The sequence below is a fragment of the Neolamprologus brichardi genome, chromosome 3, assembly GCF_056152115.1.
Source record: "Neolamprologus brichardi isolate AB-2024 chromosome 3, ASM5615211v1, whole genome shotgun sequence".
NCBI lineage: Eukaryota > Metazoa > Chordata > Actinopteri > Cichliformes > Cichlidae > Neolamprologus > Neolamprologus brichardi.
Window position 1 is genome coordinate 15,613,608 of NC_142106.1, and position 17,585 is coordinate 15,631,192.

The window sequence follows — 17,585 nt, forward strand, 5'->3', positions numbered from 1 at the left end:
GCTGGTTTTCACCTGCATCGCTTCTTTAATTCAACGTAAAAGAAGAAGAAAGGCAAAACAACATGGCAGCTACCACGGAACACGTTGAAGTAGCGACAGAAAGTTCGGAAACTGAGCAAAAAGAAGCTCCGGAAACCACCCAAGACCCCAAAACGTCTGATTCTGAGCCGGCCGGCTCCGAGCCAGATCCGGACCCTGATGAGGACAAAGACGAGGATGCGGACATGCCGCAAGGACCGAGAATCCGAGATACCCCCATGGACCTCCAGCTGGAAGCGATTGCCAACACGGTTGCTCTGCACCCGACCAGGGACGTTTTGGCCTGCGGGGACGTGGACGGGGACGTGTACGCTTTCTCGTACTCGTGCACGGAGGGCGAGAACCGGGAGCTGTGGTCCTCGGGGCACCACCTGAAGTCCTGCCGCCAGCTTCGCTTCACGGCGGACGGAGAGAAGCTGTACAGCGTGTCCCGAGACAAGGCCGTGCACCAACTGGACGTGGAGCGGGGGCAGCTGGTCACACGGATCCGAGGGGCCCACGGGGTGCCAATCAACAGTTTGCTCCTTGTAGACGAGAACATCGTGGCGACCGGAGACGATGGAGGCACCTTAAAGGTCTGAACAGGGTCTCGCTCCATCTTTACCCCGAATTTGAGTCTGCGTTTTTAGAACACACCCAGTTACCAGAAAGAGATTTAAGAGATCTTTTTGTGCCAGATTCAGTCATTAATACACAACAATTCAAAATTTAAACACTGAGGACTAAAGATGTTGAGTGTTGGAGGGTTCATAATTTGAAGAGGTGCACTTGTTCTGATGTTTAGAAGCAACTAAAGCAAAGCCTCTGTCTCCTCTGTTCTTGAGTCTGCTTCTTGGAACAACCAGAAGCATCAGGTGAGCTGCCCTTAAAGATCTGTTTGCAGCGTGCTTAGTTAAAAGTTGACAAAGTTAAGAGGGTGAGACTGCAATTGGTGACTTAAAACAGACATTTTCAAATTAAATCTAAAACGTACTGGAAGCCAAAACAGGTCAAATATGGTCTCGTTTACCTGTGCCTGTCAGGAGTCAAGTTGCTGCATCCTGAGCGAGGTTTGGATGAGAAAGCAGAGCCTGGAAGGTTCCCTGAACCGGACCTCTTGAAGTAGAGCACATTGCATCTCTGCGCTCCCGCCAGACTTCACCATTCTCCACTCCTTCAGTTTGCGACCGCAGTCATCGCTCTGCTCGCCGTAACATGCCGTGAACCTGTTCTTCACCTTCTGTCGGTTCTGATTGTAGTGACCCATGAGTTCACAGAGGACCTCTGGAGTAGAAAAGAACGACTACAATTGTAAGCTGCAGTCCAACCATGCTGGACGATTGGGCTCAACCATGACACAGATCTGGCAAATTTTATTTATTTACTACTAAAATACTGTAATTACTCAGGGGAAAATCTGATATTCAGAAGAAGGTGAGGTAATGGGTTAAATGATGCAACAATTCACATGATAAATTCAGTTTAAAGCTGATATTTAGAAGTACAGAGTAAGGACTGAAGTAAGTGTGGGGCTTCACAGATGCCAGTTAGACATTGTTCCAGTGGAACAGCTGAAGCTGCTCTTATGATCAATTGTCTTGCAGTAAATAGGCCAGGAAGAGTTTAGATATGGAAATGTTTCGGATAAGTTTCAAACATTATCTTAACTGTTACCCGTTCCCTATTTTGTCTGTTTATTGTAAGTTTGTGGGGTTTTGTTTTTAGACATTATTATATCCAACCACCAGAATCAAGCTGCTGGTCCCTGACAGGTCAAAGTATTCTCAATCAAAATGAAACCAATGAAACAAATAAGGTTTAATCTGAGGATCTTTCCATATTGAGGATATCTACAGCATCTGTCATCATTTAGTATGAGAAAATTCCAGCGTCTCATCCTTTCCACAGGGTTATTGAGGTTGATTAAATGATACTTGCCTGTATTTGTATAGTGTTTTACTTAGTCCCTATGGACCCCAAAGCGCTTTCCAGTCATCCAGTGATCCTTTGACATAGACATGCAGTCTATGGAGCAAGTTGTGTAAAGCACATTCAGAGTTCAGAGTGAAAAACCGTGCATAATAACTAGCCCATTCATTATTTACATCCTGTAAGCGAGTGGCAGCCGTTGTTGCCATTTATGCTTATACTGGTGCATCATGTGCTAATTACCATGTAGTGATGTCTGGATGTTTCATATGCAGTGCCAGCCAGGATGGAAACAAAGTGTTGTAATGTTTTTTCCCTCCAGGGTCCCCACTCTCTGTTGTAAAAAGTATTCATTCACTCATCCAAAACATTAAATTCAGGTGTTTGATTCACTTCCACTGCCACACTGAGGCATGCAGACTGCTTCCACAAACATTTGTGAAAGAATGGGTCGCTCGCAGGAGCTCAGTGAATTCCAGCGTGGTACCGTCATAAGATGCTACTTATTCAACAACACGAAATATTCCACAGTCAGCTGTTCGTGGTATTACAACAAACTGAAAGTGATTGGGAATGACAGCAACTCAGCCATGAAGTGGTAAAATGACAGAGTGGGGTCAGCGGATGTTGAGGCACATGTGCAGAAGTCGCTGACTTTGTGCAGAGTCAGTTACTGCAGACCTCCAAGCCTCATGTGACCTTCATATCAGCTCAACAACAGTGCGTAGAGAGCTTCGTGGAATGGGTTCATGGAAGCCTTACATTAACAAGCTCAATACAAAGCATTGCAGTGATGTTAAGCACACCGCCACTGGACTCTAGAGCACTGGTGATGTGTTCTGCTGTATTGATTGATGCTGTCGCCTTGTTTCTTCTGGTCTTTGGTGGCCACAATGTCCCCTTTCAGTGAGTTCAGTTTTTTTAATGCAGGTTTACCTCCCTGTCGTTTGTTTCCTCTCCGAAGGTGTGGGATATGAGGAAGGGGACTGCCATCATGGACCTAAAACACCATGAGGATTACATCAGTGACATCACTGTGGACCAAGCCAAGAGGATCCTGCTCACAGCCAGGTAACAACAACTGCTGATCAACTACAGACAAAATCTACTGAACAATTCAAAAATCTCTCTGGATCACTTGGATCTTTTCACATCCAACAATTATGCAAACTTTACATTCACTTAATACTTTATTTTCTGAGAGTTTTTTTTTCTGAAGAGCATAGGCTCTGAAAACTTGATAAATACTGGAAATATTCCCAACCGAATCATATTTACACAGCCTCCAAGTGTCACAATGGTGTAGGTGTAGCTCCGGAGGTAGAAGGTTGGTGGTTCGATTCCTTGATGCTCCAGTTTGCATGCAAAATTAACCTTGGGAAATATACTAAACCCCAAGTTGCTTTCCTAACTTTTTGTCTCTATCCAGCTTTGACAATAAGGTAAATTTAACAACGTGCATAACTGAATGTAGAAAATAAGAAAACTCCTCCATAGTTTGCTGCTCTAGAAGTTATACCACCATGGAAGGTCTTGTCTTTACCTCTCAGCTGTGATAGGCCGACAGCGTGAACACCAAAATATGTGAATATGACAACATGGCCTCAAAAGGTCATGGTCAGAGGTCAAGTTTTTCTAAACATCACCTGTCAAATTTAATAACACAAGTTGGGATGGGTATTGATAAGATTTTCACGATTCCGATTCCATTTTGATTCTGTTTAACGATTCGATTCTTTATTGATTCTCTTATTGATTCTTTTTAAAAAAGGAGAACACTAAGGTCGATTAGCTTGGAACTTTGTTTTATATTGTCTCTTTGAACAAGATAGAAATTTAGGAGTAACATGGCCTTACAAACCCAACAGTGAGATCTTAAGACATCCACAGCCTACGGCTCTTCAATGGGGTGTCACAAGGTCCCCAGGAAAAAAAATTGTAAATGTAAAATAATAAAATAAATATTATTGTGTAGCAATAACAAAGTATAACATAAATTATTCTGTAGCAATTACACAAGAATATCCAGTAATGTCCCTGCCTACAATTAAACACATTCACTTACTGAAAATCATCTGCTGTGGCAAATGGGTGCAAACCTTTTACCACAAACTTAGTCACTGCTCGGTGACATTCGTCTATCCTGGCCTGAAAGGAGACGCTACCGGTAGACTGCAGCGAGAACTGCCAGCATCTGAGCCAGACTCTGTCTGTGTCTCTCATCACCTAAATGCACAGTAATGGCAGGTTTTGTAAGAAGGCAGATCGCGCTAACATAATATGCACTGTTAGTTGATTATTTACCTGCCGCATTGACGGGAGAGGACGTGCAAACGTTACCGCTGCTGCTGGGTTGAGATTCACGAGTCCGGAGGGGAATTAAAAACACGACATTCATTTAAGGTCATCGCGTGTTTTGTGAGCAAATGCTTTTGCATATTCGTAGTGTTTCCTCCCTTAAATGAAATATCTACTTTGCAAGTATAACTAAACTTTTGAGCGTTTGAGCCGCCGTGTTTCCTGCCAGGTAAATGACGCTCCGCAACGTGGTGACGTCATTCGGGGCGACTGGAATCGATAAGGGAATCGTTTGCAAAACTGGCAAACAATTCCAAGGAATTGAAACAGTGGGAACCGGTTCTCAGCAAGAACCGGTTTTCGATGCCCATCCCTAAACACAAGTGTACCTGCTACGAGGCTGAGGAGTAGCACTGGTGGCTGTCAGCACTTTGTTTTGAACGTACATTTGACTGAAGGCTCAAGTCTAACTTGGATCTTTTGCTGATGTTTTGATAATCAGTGTCATTGATGTCGAGATTTCCCAACTTGGCATCAAGCGCATGTGCTGCTCAGCTGCTACTATAAAGTGAATCAAGATACATTTCTGTGCAAAGTGCTGAGCCAGCCCTCATTTCTTTATATTTGCCAGAAAAATGGCAAATGTGCAGGCATTTATGAAAATATAGTATAGAAGAGCAAAAGAGTTTGTATGATTCTAACAAGCTTGCAAGTCAATAGTTGCTATGACCACCTTCTAGATATGTTTTTGCTGCATGGGCAGTTTGCTTAAGATCATTATAATGCTGTAATATAAAGCTCTTTCCCAAATGTGAAGCATCTGATTGCTCTAAACTGCTTTCAAAATGACAAGAAAGCCTGACTCATTGGAAGGAAAATATAAAGAAGTGACGCGTGACTCAAGACTTCTGTACAGAGCTATAGCAATAAAATCAAGAGTTGACATCCAACTGAAAACAACATTAATTTAGATCCTGGTACAGTTTTCACGAGAAATACGTTCCACAAGAGAACTTACTGCAGAAGTCAGTCATGACAGCAGCACTCAAGATACTCCAAGGAAACCCAAAACCATTACAGACTGTGACGCTTGGGGTGGGCGTTTGGTTGCAGTTTTTTGCAGAGCTTCGATATGTTTTTAGCCTTGGAGTTTTTACCTGGACGTCATGTGCAGCTATAAGGCCTCAAAAATACTGGGAAAAAAATCACATGAATTTGAAAGTTTCCCAAATTTCAACCCCAACTTGATGCACTTAGGTGTTCTTAGTGAAAACATAACGTTTCAGGGTTTTATTCAATATGATGAAGTTAAGGTACAGAAAAAAGCCAGAAATGGTGATCCTGAGCCCACCCTCTGAGCTCCAATCTGATTTGCTGTGATTTGTCACAGTGGCGATGGCACCATGGGCGTCTTCAACATCAAAAGGCGGCGGTTTGAGCTGCTGTCCGAGTACCAGAGTGGTGATCTGACCTCAGTGGCGCTGATGAAACGGGGCAAGAAGGTGGTTTGCGGCTCCAGCGAGGGGACCATCTACATCTTCAACTGGAACGGCTTTGGAGCCACCAGTGACCGCTTCGCTCTCAAGGCTGAGTCCATAGACCAAGTCCTCCCAATCACTGACAGCATCATGTGCACCGCCTCCACAGACGGGTACATCAGGTGAGTTGTGTTAACATTGAAGGTTTAATACAAAATACAGTGTGATATACAGCTGGAAATATCTGCCAGTTTAAGCAGATTATTAAAGTTCTTCTTGCTTTTGACATTACTATCGATTAAAAGCCCTGTTAGCCGTCTGTTAGCCTTTACTGCAGAATCACTAAAACACAGAGCGTTATTCAGGTAATTTAGCATCTGTGCAACATGTTGGTGACAAGAAAAAAATCATCTACCAGCAGGGCTCTAGACTAACTTTTTTCAACCGCATCGCTTAACACCACAGTTTTACATGTGCACTTTTTTGGGGGGGAAATTGATGTCCATACAGACAATATTGATTTGTAAATGATTAAAGTGTGCTTAAAGTGCTTTGGTACTCTTTGGCAATATTGTAGACAATATTAAACTTAATCATCACATCGGCCTCCTCTGTTTGCTGCTGCCTGTCGCTGAAAGGCAGTGGTGAGAGGGGACACTTGGGCAGTGCATTTACAACAACATATAGTGTTTTCTGGATACACTGTGCTTTTTCAGCGTTTAGAGATTAATGGCACCGTGTCAGAGCAGTGGCTATGAATTTCAGATGTATCAGGCCTTAACTTAATAAAATAGTTATCAATAGTTCTTTTCATCTTTTCTAATTACCCACAGCTACATCCACTTCTCTCAGGCCTAGGCTGCTCACTAGGGCTGGGTATCATCACTGATTTCTATAATCCATTTGATTCCGGTTCTCAAAGTCCTGATTCGATTCAATTTAGCCTCAGACAGTCAGAAATATTATAATTCTGATCATTTATCAGTACTGATACATGTGAGACTTCATCAGAAATTTGAACATCACAGCAGATGCCTTTGTGTGAAAGTAACTGAGAATAAAACACAGAAAAACATGAAGGAGATTTTCCTGGTCTGGCTTTTTATAGCAGATAACCTTAAAAATATTCTGCAATTTTGCATAATTTTAAGAAGTTTAAATGTCTTCAGTATTGAACTGCAGAAATTAGGCTTTCTTGTCCGAGGTCATTTAAGTTAAAAAAAACAAAAACACAGTGGCCGACAGCGCTGTAAACAACGGTAGACTGATGGGTAATAAGCGAATGAATAATGCAGAAAACAGATTTGAGATGGGAAACTGTTCTTGAAGTACAGAGAGAGAGAGAGAGAGAGCTGTGCATGAAGTGCGATTTTTATCGTGGTGGAAGCAAAACAGCAAAAGTCAGAGGGAATTCATGACGATATTTATCAAATGTGAAGCATAGTTTGCTGCTTCTTTTGCTGCTGGTTCAGTGAATTTTAGTTTAAGAGAGACAAAACCTGCAGCTCAGAATCTAGCTAAAAATAGACAGAAACACAGTGTGGACCCAACGCATCAGAATCGGTGAGCTGTCGGCTTTCAGCCCCGACGGCGTGTCCGTGTACGGGCCGTCGGGTGAGAAAGCCGAGAAAGAGAAAGCTGATTTTGATGCGTCGGGTCCGCTCTGTGTTTACGTCTTTGTGTTTACCTGCTCTCTCATTTACTGTTTGGTGGTTGTTGAAATAGTTTTGTGAGCTTTAACCTGAGATTCTGGCGTTTCTGGCAAAATACATTTATATTTAAAAGAGAGGGAGGTCTGGGCCTCTTTGCTTAGGCTGCTGCCCCCGCGACCCGGCCTCGGATAAAGCGGATGAAGATGGATGGATTTAAAAGTTGATTCAGGATTTAATGAATCGATATCACTTTATTCAACCTACTCACCTCTCTCTCTCCGCCCACCCTGCACTTTCAAACGTACACACGGACTACATGAATATCTGGACCACGACCAATCAGAGAGGTCCCTCCCCTTACTATCTCTGATTGGTTTAGACCACGATAGGGGCCCAATGTGTGTCTGCTGTTGACCACACGAAGACTTTCAGAGTTGCAAAGACTTTTTTCTTTTCTGTTACTCGAACAGTTGGTTGCACTGGTGCGACCTAAAAATTTTTTTTAGTTGCGCCATTGAAAAAATTGGTCGCATTTGTGACCAAATTGGTCTCACTCTAGAGCCCTGACCAATGATTCCTCTGATCTTGGTTTTGGACTTCAGGCCATTTTCAAAAATTATCGTCATCCTAAGTGAAATATTTGCATTTTAAACCAGCTTACTTTCAGTAATCTCGAAGACCTTAACCATCAGTTCCTGGGCTGCTGTGATTGGTCAGCACACCATCTCTATAGTCAGTACACGTTTGTCTGATCATCTGTAAAACTGCATTGAGTCAGAGTTGTTTTATGTTGAAGCTGATAAAGAAATGGTACTCGTTAAGACTCATCAGACATCAGATTGTCAATATAACTTACTAACACACTCTGTCTCTCCACCATCAGAGCCGTCAACCTTCTTCCCAACCGAGTCATCGGCTGCATCGGGCAGCATGTTGGTGAACCCGTTGAAGAGCTCGCTAAGTCTTGGGACTCACGTTTCCTGGTCAGCTGCGCTCAAGACCAGCTCATAAAGTTCTGGGATATTTCCAGTTTACCCAACACGACTGTCGATGAGTACCGCAAGAGAAAGAAGAAAAACGGTCGGATGAAGTCTCTCACCAAGAAGGCCCATGGTGACAATGACTTCTTCTCAGGACTTGTAGAGGAAACTGAGAAGAAAGAGGAAGAGGAGGAAGAGGAGGGTGACAGTGACAGTGACAGTGATTGAAAATGGTAGTCATTAAGCCTTCGGGCAGATTAGTCCTAGACAATGGGTGTGTCTGCTGTTTGAGTCGGGCCTTTGCCTTTGGTGGATTCCAGTATTGTTAGAAACAAACAACCACTGAGGACTTAACAGGGGTTTTTTTCTCTTGAAATGTGCCGGGATTAAATGTGAACGTCTCAGAGGAGAAAATGCTCTTCAATATTAATACTGTACATCAGTACTGGCTCTTTAGTGGTTGGTTGTGCATGTTGAAACTCAGTGCTTCCATGAAACAGTTTGTCAAATGTTAATCTATTTAGTCTGAAAATTTGAGGATGTCTGTTGTCAATCATATTAAAATAATTTATAAGAACTTTAATATTAGATGTTGTGGTATCAGTACCAGAAGTCGGGTGATGTGGCGATGAACCTGATCGAGAGTAACACTAAGATCCAAAAACAGACTTTGCTGTTACATTTATACGCCTGCAGGATATACTGTAAATCTGCTGAAAGTTGTGTTGTATCAAACTCATTTCTCTCAATAAAAGTGTTGTTTATATTTAACGAATTACTCATTTGAACTCTTAAAATTTAAAAAGGAAGTATTAATTTTGCATTGACGGATCTCAGCCATCCGACTGATGGTAGTCTAAGGAGCTTGGAAAGAAAAGCGTCTGGACTTGTTTAAGCTACTTGAAGATGTTTCATTTCTCATCCAAGAAGCTTCTTCAGTTCAAAAACAAAATGGTGGAGAGTCCCAGGAATTTAAAGGCCAGTGGGGGTCGTGCCTTAAGAGGGTCATTGACTTATGATCAATAACAACCCCTGTTTCTTTGTAACATTGCTGTGACAGGGTTGTGTTTGTGTTGTGTATAATTTGACACATTAAACACTTAAAACTACAATAACTGATTGTTGTGTTCTTGTTTTCAGCAGAATCACAAACAGCACAGGCTGGTTTTCCATGTTCATGTTTATGCTCGAGGCAAACACTGAACTCTATACACCAAAAGGAAATAATGTTTGGTATGTATGCCTCCACCAGTGTTGGTCAAGTTACTTAAAAAAAGTAAAGTAACTAATTACTGATTACTTCCCCCAAAAAGTAATCCTGTTACTTTACTGATTACTTATTTTCAAAAGTAATTAATTACTTAGTTACTTTTTAAAAACACGATTTACAACCTGAATAGGTGATAAAGCGATAGATCTTTCAGCCCAATTCTACTTTTTCTACATAATCCATCATACAAAATGTAATCAAATGGAAAAGTCTCTTTTTAAAACTTGTTTTATTAGTTTTAATCTTTTAACTTTATGCATCAAGCAAAAATTAAATTATATGCACCATTCTCTGACTGGAAGAAATTTGTTTAATATTTAAACCTATTTTCTGCACATTCCAGCACATAAAATAATTTTTTTTGTGTGTGTTTACAGTCACTCTTTCAAATAGATGCAAGTAAAACACAGCAGAAAATAAATAAAGTCAAAGACTAGCGGTCCTTTTGCTCTATTTTCACCTGTAAAGCAGGAGTGGCGTAGGTGGAGGTTTACCCTGGTGCAGGTGAGCTGCAGCGGTCAGTGGAAGAATCCGCGAGTTTCTCTGTGAATTTCCCATTACGTCGTAGCTACTCGGTGCTTGCTCAGAAGTTTAGGGTTTTTTTTCGCTGTAAAAAGAAGTTTTCTTCCCACCACAACGGACACTAATGTTTTTGTCACTTTTTATGGAATCAAACTCAAAGTAAGGTCAGTACTTCCACGCTTTAAACGCTGCACGCTCATACTCTCTCCCCACTCGATATATTATCCATTGTTGATCTGCACACAACTGTTGTCACGAACGTCGCACTTGCTTACGTCACTGTCATGAGACATTCTCACAAAAAAAAATCACGGTTTTAGTAACTCAGTAACGCAGCGTTCCTACGGGAAAGTAACAGTAATCTAATTACCGTTTTTGCAATAGTAATCCCTTACTTTACTTGTTACTTGAAAAAAGTAATCAGATTACAGTAACGCATTACAAGTAACGCGTTACTGCCCATCTCTGGCCTCCACACACTATGAATGAATTGAACTTATGACAAACGGGTTTACAACACATGAGCATGTTTTATTCTTTGGATGGTGAAGGCTTCAAACTTTGCATTTGTGAGGTTGAACTTTTATAAAATTGTGTTTTGTTGCTGTTTAGAGAGCAAATCTGTCAAATGTCAGTGTGATGACTCCAATTTCACAGATGGATGAGGAAGCATGAAGACATTTGTTTTCTCTTTGTTTGTTTGACAATGTATAAATTTCACATATCGCGCAGTTTTTTGTCCAATCCGAGGTGTTGAAATGTCAGCTGACTGACCCTCTCCAACATGCTCCGCCCTCTGCTCTGCCTGTCTGTAAAACAATGATTTGCACATATCTCATCAGTCTTGCACAAAATATAAAAATCTATTCATTTGATCAGAGTATTGATCCATGTTTGTGCAGTGTTTTGTTTTTGCAATAACCCCAAATATTTCCCTACAAAATAAGTGACAAAGTGAAACATCACATCAACCATTATGGAGTCGCCCCTGATATAAAACCATGATGTGATCCAAACTGAGGATTATGCTTATTATGAAGGAGAAAACCACAGAGAGATGCTCGAACTGTTTTTATGTCAGCCTGTAAAACATGTTAACTTCTGCTATGAGTTTAATATTGAACATTAAATGCTGGGACACTTTTACCTGAATAACCAGTGACTTCTGAGTGAGATCAGAACACAGCCTCATAAAGGGGAGCTGTACAAGTTCTTGACTTGACATGTAGCAGACCTAGTTCCAGGAACCAACGCTGCATCATGTGACTTCCTCTTCAGCACTAAAGAATGCTGCTGCTCAGGTCCTGATGAAAACAAATGAATAAACAAATCAACGCCCTTTAAAAATGGGTACGTTTTTGCATTAAATGCATCACTGGGTGAGGCCAAATATCTTTTTACATAACACCACAGTCACGAAGAGTGTGAGACAAAATGTAGATGCAGTTGTATCACAGCTGTTAGCAGGACAAAGAGCTTTAAGAAGACATGAAGAGCATTATTGTTGAATGTCTTTAATCCTGCAGTGACAAATTTATTTCAGTGTTTCCTGTTGCTGTTGTCCTGTTTGTGTAAGAAGAGGCTTAATAAGCATCCATCAGTGGGAGGTTCCCATCAGGTATCTCCACCATGGACTCCACCTCCATCCCCGCTCTCCAGGATCCACATAAAGAGAGACGGACGGAGAGAGCAGCGTCTTCTTCACAGAGACACCACCTGCAGAATCACCAGAGATCCTCCTGAGCAGCAGCCTTCATCCTCCTCATCCTCCATCAGAGCTGCAGGTAAGACGAGCTGCACACCTGGACTCCTGCTCTGCCTCTTGTAACACACATCAGGACGGCTCAGTGGACACATTTCAGAGCTGAACAACACATCAGTGTTAGGACTGTTAACAGACTGCACAACAAACACATCACAGACAGATGAAGGTGTGAAAGCCGACTTTTAGTGTTTTATCCAGATGTTAAAAGCTGAGTTCAGTGTTTTGGGGCTGGTGGTCATCATTCCTCCTATTCTTACTGGACGTCAGGAGATCCTTTCCTGATGTGCTTGGAGCACAAAGCTCCACAGAGAATAGATTTGAATGTTTGTCTAATTTGTCATTGTTGGAGACAAACTGAAGTAAAGTAAAACAGAAACATTTTATTTGAACATCCCAACCTGTTACATGGATACGACAGTGCCATTGGTCTGTTAGTGTTTCCTGTCAGGAAACTCGCTTACTTTCAGCTCGAGCTGAGCTCAATATCCTGGCTTTTTATGCACTCACACTTTTATTTACTTGTTTTATCTGATTTATTATTTATTGTTTATTTACTGACTGTTTGTATGCAGTGTATATTTTGTACAACTTCTACAGCACTTTGGTCAACAGGTTGTTTTAACCCTTTAAAGCCGGTCGGAGCGGGCACGCTCCGTTTTGCGTAACTATTTTTAAATCCCGGTAGCTCTGCAACCACGTAAGTTAGCGCAATAATTTTTTTTGCATATGAAACCGGAGGAGTTGTACTTACATCTTATGCCATCAGCTTGTCCTAGGTCCTCTGGTAAACCAGATCTGGGCCACCAAAGGGCTGTCATTCTTTGCAGGATGTGGGCCATGTGTAAGCACTTGTGTGGGCCTGATCCGGACTGGATCCGGATTCGCTATTTTTTCAGTGTTACGGCCCTAGCTGGGCCTCCTGAAACTGCCCTTGTGTGGGCGTGGTGTTTTTCTCTAGCAGTGAAGCTAGCTGCTGCTAGTGACAGGGTAAGCTTGTGGGCCCCTGGAAGTGCCCCCTTGTGGTGTGGAGTTTTTGTTTGGTTGTTGTGTTCCGTGTTGTTGCAACCTTTTTTCCTTTTTCCAAGTGTTATTGGTAAAACGGCGTTGCCGGCTCTTTATGTTAAGATTATCTATAATAAAGACTATTTTATTTACTAAACACCTGTCTGTTCTCCTTTCATTCTGTTCTGGACTCATTTGTTACTGGTCCCCTCATTCGTATGCCTAGACCCCTTCGGGGGGGACGTAACATTTAGTAATGAGTAATCTAACTAATTACTATTCCTATCGTTACAACGCTGTTACAGTTACTAACAAGAAAACGGGGTTACAGTTACTAACAAGAAAACGCGGTCCGTTACTATTTTTCAACAAACAGACGGTTGAAGCTGTGTTCAGCTTACCGCATCAGTTGCACGGAAGTAGCTGTAAGTAATCTGGACGTGTCACAGATTCAAATATTGGGGATGGATACAAGAGGAAAACCAAAATAACAACACTGGTCCGGCCGAGTTAAGTCAAACGATGATTTAATGAATACACGCGTGGGAGATGGACACCATACAGCAGACAGCATCAGATCTCAAAATGGTGAAGCATTGATCAAACTCTTATAGCCTCTAGTGGCCCCCTCCTAATCATAAAAGCCTAAACATTCACATTCTTTCTCACACAGCACCTAAGCTACGACCTTGGCTCCCTGTTTATCTGCTCCTGCTGAGATGGGGCAGAAAACCTCTCCAGTATGCTCTGTTCTCTTCTAATCAGACAAATAAGGCGATGACTTTCTGTGAACAGTATTTCTTATAACTCAGCAGTATAATGCATCATAAAACAATATCATTCATTTACAATAAATCAACAGTCTAATGTAATGCAAATCAGTTTACCAAATGTAATAGTTATCACCTTCTTCTAATTCAGGAGAATAATGCAAACTAAAACTACCTAATAATTCACAATCTTTAATTAGGGGTCTAACATGGCATAAAATAATATTATAATCCGACAGACACTACAGCTTTAAGCAGCTGTGCACTCCCGCAGACGGTCATCACGATCACTGTCTAGCACAACACCTGGAGCTAAGGGGGCAAAACAATCACATGAGTGCTGCTGTTTGACTGAGGAAGAATAAAGTAGTCGTGGTAAGCCAATCACATGACCACTTCAAGACAAAGCAACAAGGTGATATATACCAGTTTTTAATGTGTGTTGATAGGCCACGTAAAACCAGAGTCATGATAAACAATATAAACGCTGCGTTTTTTCCTCAATAGTTTTGTCACGTTTACTGTCTAAGGACAGCGCAGCAAGCACTCTCTGCTTATGAGCAAAAAACAAACAAAAAAACAGGGGAAGTTTTAGGAGTGACGGCGAGAGAGAGAAAGAGAGAGAGAGAGAGAGTTTTGAGATGTGAGAGATTTGTGACGTTTAGCATGTTTGGAGTGTGTAGTTAATGTGTTGTCTTGTGTAGGTAGTGCGTAGTGTTGTGGATAGTTTTGTGTTGTGTGTCAGAACAATGAGGCGACTGCTGTCTCCAGGTAGAAAACAGGAGTGATACACCTGCTGCTGTCAGACCTGCAGATATCAGGCTGTGATGTTCTCCTTTGTAGTGGACAGAAATTATTATATTGGAGTGGCACAAATAATTTGTATTGAATGCAGAACAGCTGATTGTTCTGTAAATAGTTTGAAATGGTTATTTTAAAAAAGGGTAAAAGGTAAATGGATGCAAATAACTTTGTTGTTTGCTAAACTTGTGCATAGGATTTTAAAATTGACAATTTATATTTGCATTTAAACTTATGAAATATGATTCATTAAACATGTTTGTGGTTGTTACAGTGATAAATATAACTTTTTCTACTCTAAATTTTATGTTTTTTTGTCTGATTTTAGATCAATTGTGTTAATACAGTATGTCAAAATGAAAACATAACTGTAAATTCAAACACGTGAGGTTGTGCTGAAAAAGATGATACCAAACAAGGCAAAGTAAATAGTTTTTAAAGGTGAAATGTGGAGGGAAAATCAAAAGTAGTTAAAAATGGCCAATTATACCCTGGACCCCAGAGGGTTAAACATTTTTTTTTTTAAAGTAACGGAATAGTTACTTTTCAAGTAATTAATTACTTTTAGAATATTGTAACTCAGTTACTTTTTTGAAGAAGTAACAAGTAACTATAATTAATTACTTTTTCAAAGTAACTTGCCCAACACTGCTGCTGTGAAAGGGTTTGTGTTTGTGTGAAATTTGACACATCAAACACTTCAAACTACAATAACTGATTTTTTTGTTCTTGTTTTCAGCAGAATCAAAAACACAGCACAGGTTGGTTTTCCACAGAAACACAGCTCACGTTCATGTTTATGCTCGAGGCAAATACTGAACTCTGTAAGCTAAAAGGAAATAATGTTGGGTTTGATAAATCCATAAACTACAGTTGAAATGAACTTAATACAAACAGGTTTACAATACATGATCATGTTGTATTCTCTGGATGGTGAAGTCAAAACTTTACATTTGTGAAATTAAACTTTCAGAGAAAATTTTAAAGATACACGAACAAACACAAAATACACTAACTGTGTTACAGGTTTCTGTCAGCTGATTGGCCCTCTCCAACATGCTCCGCCCTCTGCTCTTCCTGTGTGCTCTCATAGCAGTGACAGGTAAACACACACACCTGTCAGCCATTTTGTCCTCACAATACTCAACTGCAAAAACATGAGAGTGACGATGAAGAAAACTTTAAGTCCAGGTCATCGTAGTCAAAGGAGCTTGCAAAGAAAAGCGTCTGGACTTCTTTAAGTTACTTGAAGACGTTTCACCTCTCATCCGAGAAGCTTCTTCAGTTCTAAGGTCAAATGGTGGGGAGTCCCAGATTTAAACCTATAGTGGGAGTATCCCCCCACAGAGGGACAAAAGGACCCCCTGATGATCCTCTAATCGCCTGGGCCAAGGTGTGGAACTGGGTGTGGGTCCCAATCAGCCAGAGTTTCGCGTGAGTTAATTGTGAAACCTGGCCCCACCTTATCATGCCTCAGGGCCATTCCTGAGGAAAGAATTCCTCAGGAATGGCCCTGAGGTGAAACGTCTTCAAGTAACTTAAAGAAGTCCAGACACTTTTCTTTGCAAGCTCCTTTGACTACGATGACCTGGATGACTGAGAACCTTCACAGACATACAAATAATCTGACATCGTCAGCAAACTTTCATCCTTTTTTTCCAAGATTTTAAATTATTCTTTAACAATAAAGTAAAACAAAGAGCCAAATATACAAAAACAATAATTCACAGAAAACAAACAACAATCTGCTCCTCCAGAAGCATCTTCAACCCTCAACATCCTCCAATCAAAGAAAACACGTTCAGGTTTACACAGAAAACAACAACAAACCAAATGGATCACAAACAGCATCATTTGTTTTCATATTAGTCATGAAATCAATAAATACAGTTAAAGTTTAATAATGATTATCTGCTTATCAAAATGGCATTTATGAATAAGTGACATAAAGTCTCTGGTCTGTTTTCTTTGTTTCTAAGAAAGCTAACTGATGATGTCATAGTAAAGCTTTACACTGATTGGTTAACGCTGTTTAATCCATTCATGAAGTCAGTTTTTCAGCCTGCAGCTCTCCCTGTTTGTCCGACCAGCTAACAGACTGTAGCTCACAGCTCTCATGTGTCTCTGTGTCTTCAGGTGCTCAGAATTTCACTGAGTCTTCAGTGTTGAACATCAGCTCATGTCCCATAACATATTATGGACAGCAGTACGAGCAGCTCTATGTGAGTAGGATGAAGCCTGATGTTTTAGCAGATCTTTGTGTTTCCATCACTGTTGCTGTTTAGTCTCCACCTGTGGCAGAGATTATGTTTGCAGACTGAGTGAACATCAGCAGTTAATGAAGGTCACACACTCTCTGTTCACGGGTTCAGGCCCTCAGAGGGCAGCTGGCTTTAAGCTCAGAGTCTCATTAATGTCCTCTGCAGTGATGCTGAGTATGTGGACATCACCTGATGCAGCTTCCTGAAGCAGAGCGAGAGCTCTGACTGAAACCTGAGCAGCTCTGACACCAACAGTTCAGCTGTAAATGACTCAAAGCACAAAAGATGTTGATGTTTGACTCGTTGTGTCTCTGATTTTCCACAGGTGAACATAACATCTGGAAATGTTACCGTCTGTTTCAACGGCTTTTTCAGTCCTGAAACTGGAGGCGACTGTATTGTGGAGCGTTCACAGGGCACAGAGAGTTTTTACTTTGGGACATATTCATATCCTTATTATTATGATTATTGCTACTTCTATATAACTTGCAATAATGTGAGTGGTTTTCTGTATCACACAGTTAAATCTGTCACTTTTCACTGTTTTACCACAAATTAATTGTATAAACACTGCAAAGCAAAAATAAAATTTGAGGTTTTATCACATCAAACACTTTTGTAAAAGCTTTTAGAGGAAACTTCCTGACAGTGTCTGAAACTTTTCTGTTTGCTCGTTACAGTTTGTTTTGGTTCATTATATCTTTGGATCACAACCATATCTGTACTCGTACATTCAAAACTCTAATCTAACGGTGAGTCTCTGAGTGTTTATAAACAACTTTACACGTCTGTTAATGTTTAAATACTACATTAAATACTTTCTAACACAAACATCGTTG

General features: G+C 41.0%; 1 protein-coding gene across 1 annotated transcript; it reads left to right on the forward strand.

The window, feature by feature from the left end:
* Positions 1-58: 58 nt before the first annotated feature.
* On the forward strand, positions 59-9,470 carry wdr55 (WD repeat domain 55). The gene is made up of 4 exons (XM_087832574.1): positions 59-614; positions 2,912-3,018; positions 5,636-5,905; positions 8,259-9,470. The coding sequence occupies exons 1-4, from the start codon at positions 63-65 to the stop codon at positions 8,581-8,583; spliced, it is 1,254 nt and encodes a 417-aa protein (XP_087688700.1). The 5' UTR covers positions 59-62; the 3' UTR covers positions 8,584-9,470.
* The last annotated feature ends 8,115 nt before the right edge of the window (positions 9,471-17,585 follow it).

Excerpts from the sequence above, each read along its gene's own strand:
- wdr55 (XM_087832574.1), top strand. The coding sequence starts at position 63 with ATGGCAGCTACCACGGAACACGTTGAAGTAGCGACAGAAAGTTCGGAA. Across the intron at positions 3,019-5,635 it reads AGGATCCTGCTCACAGCCAG|TGGCGATGGCACCATGGGCG; the intron begins GTAACAACAACT and ends GATTTGTCACAG. Across the intron at positions 5,906-8,258 it reads TCCACAGACGGGTACATCAG|AGCCGTCAACCTTCTTCCCA; the intron begins GTGAGTTGTGTT and ends CTCCACCATCAG.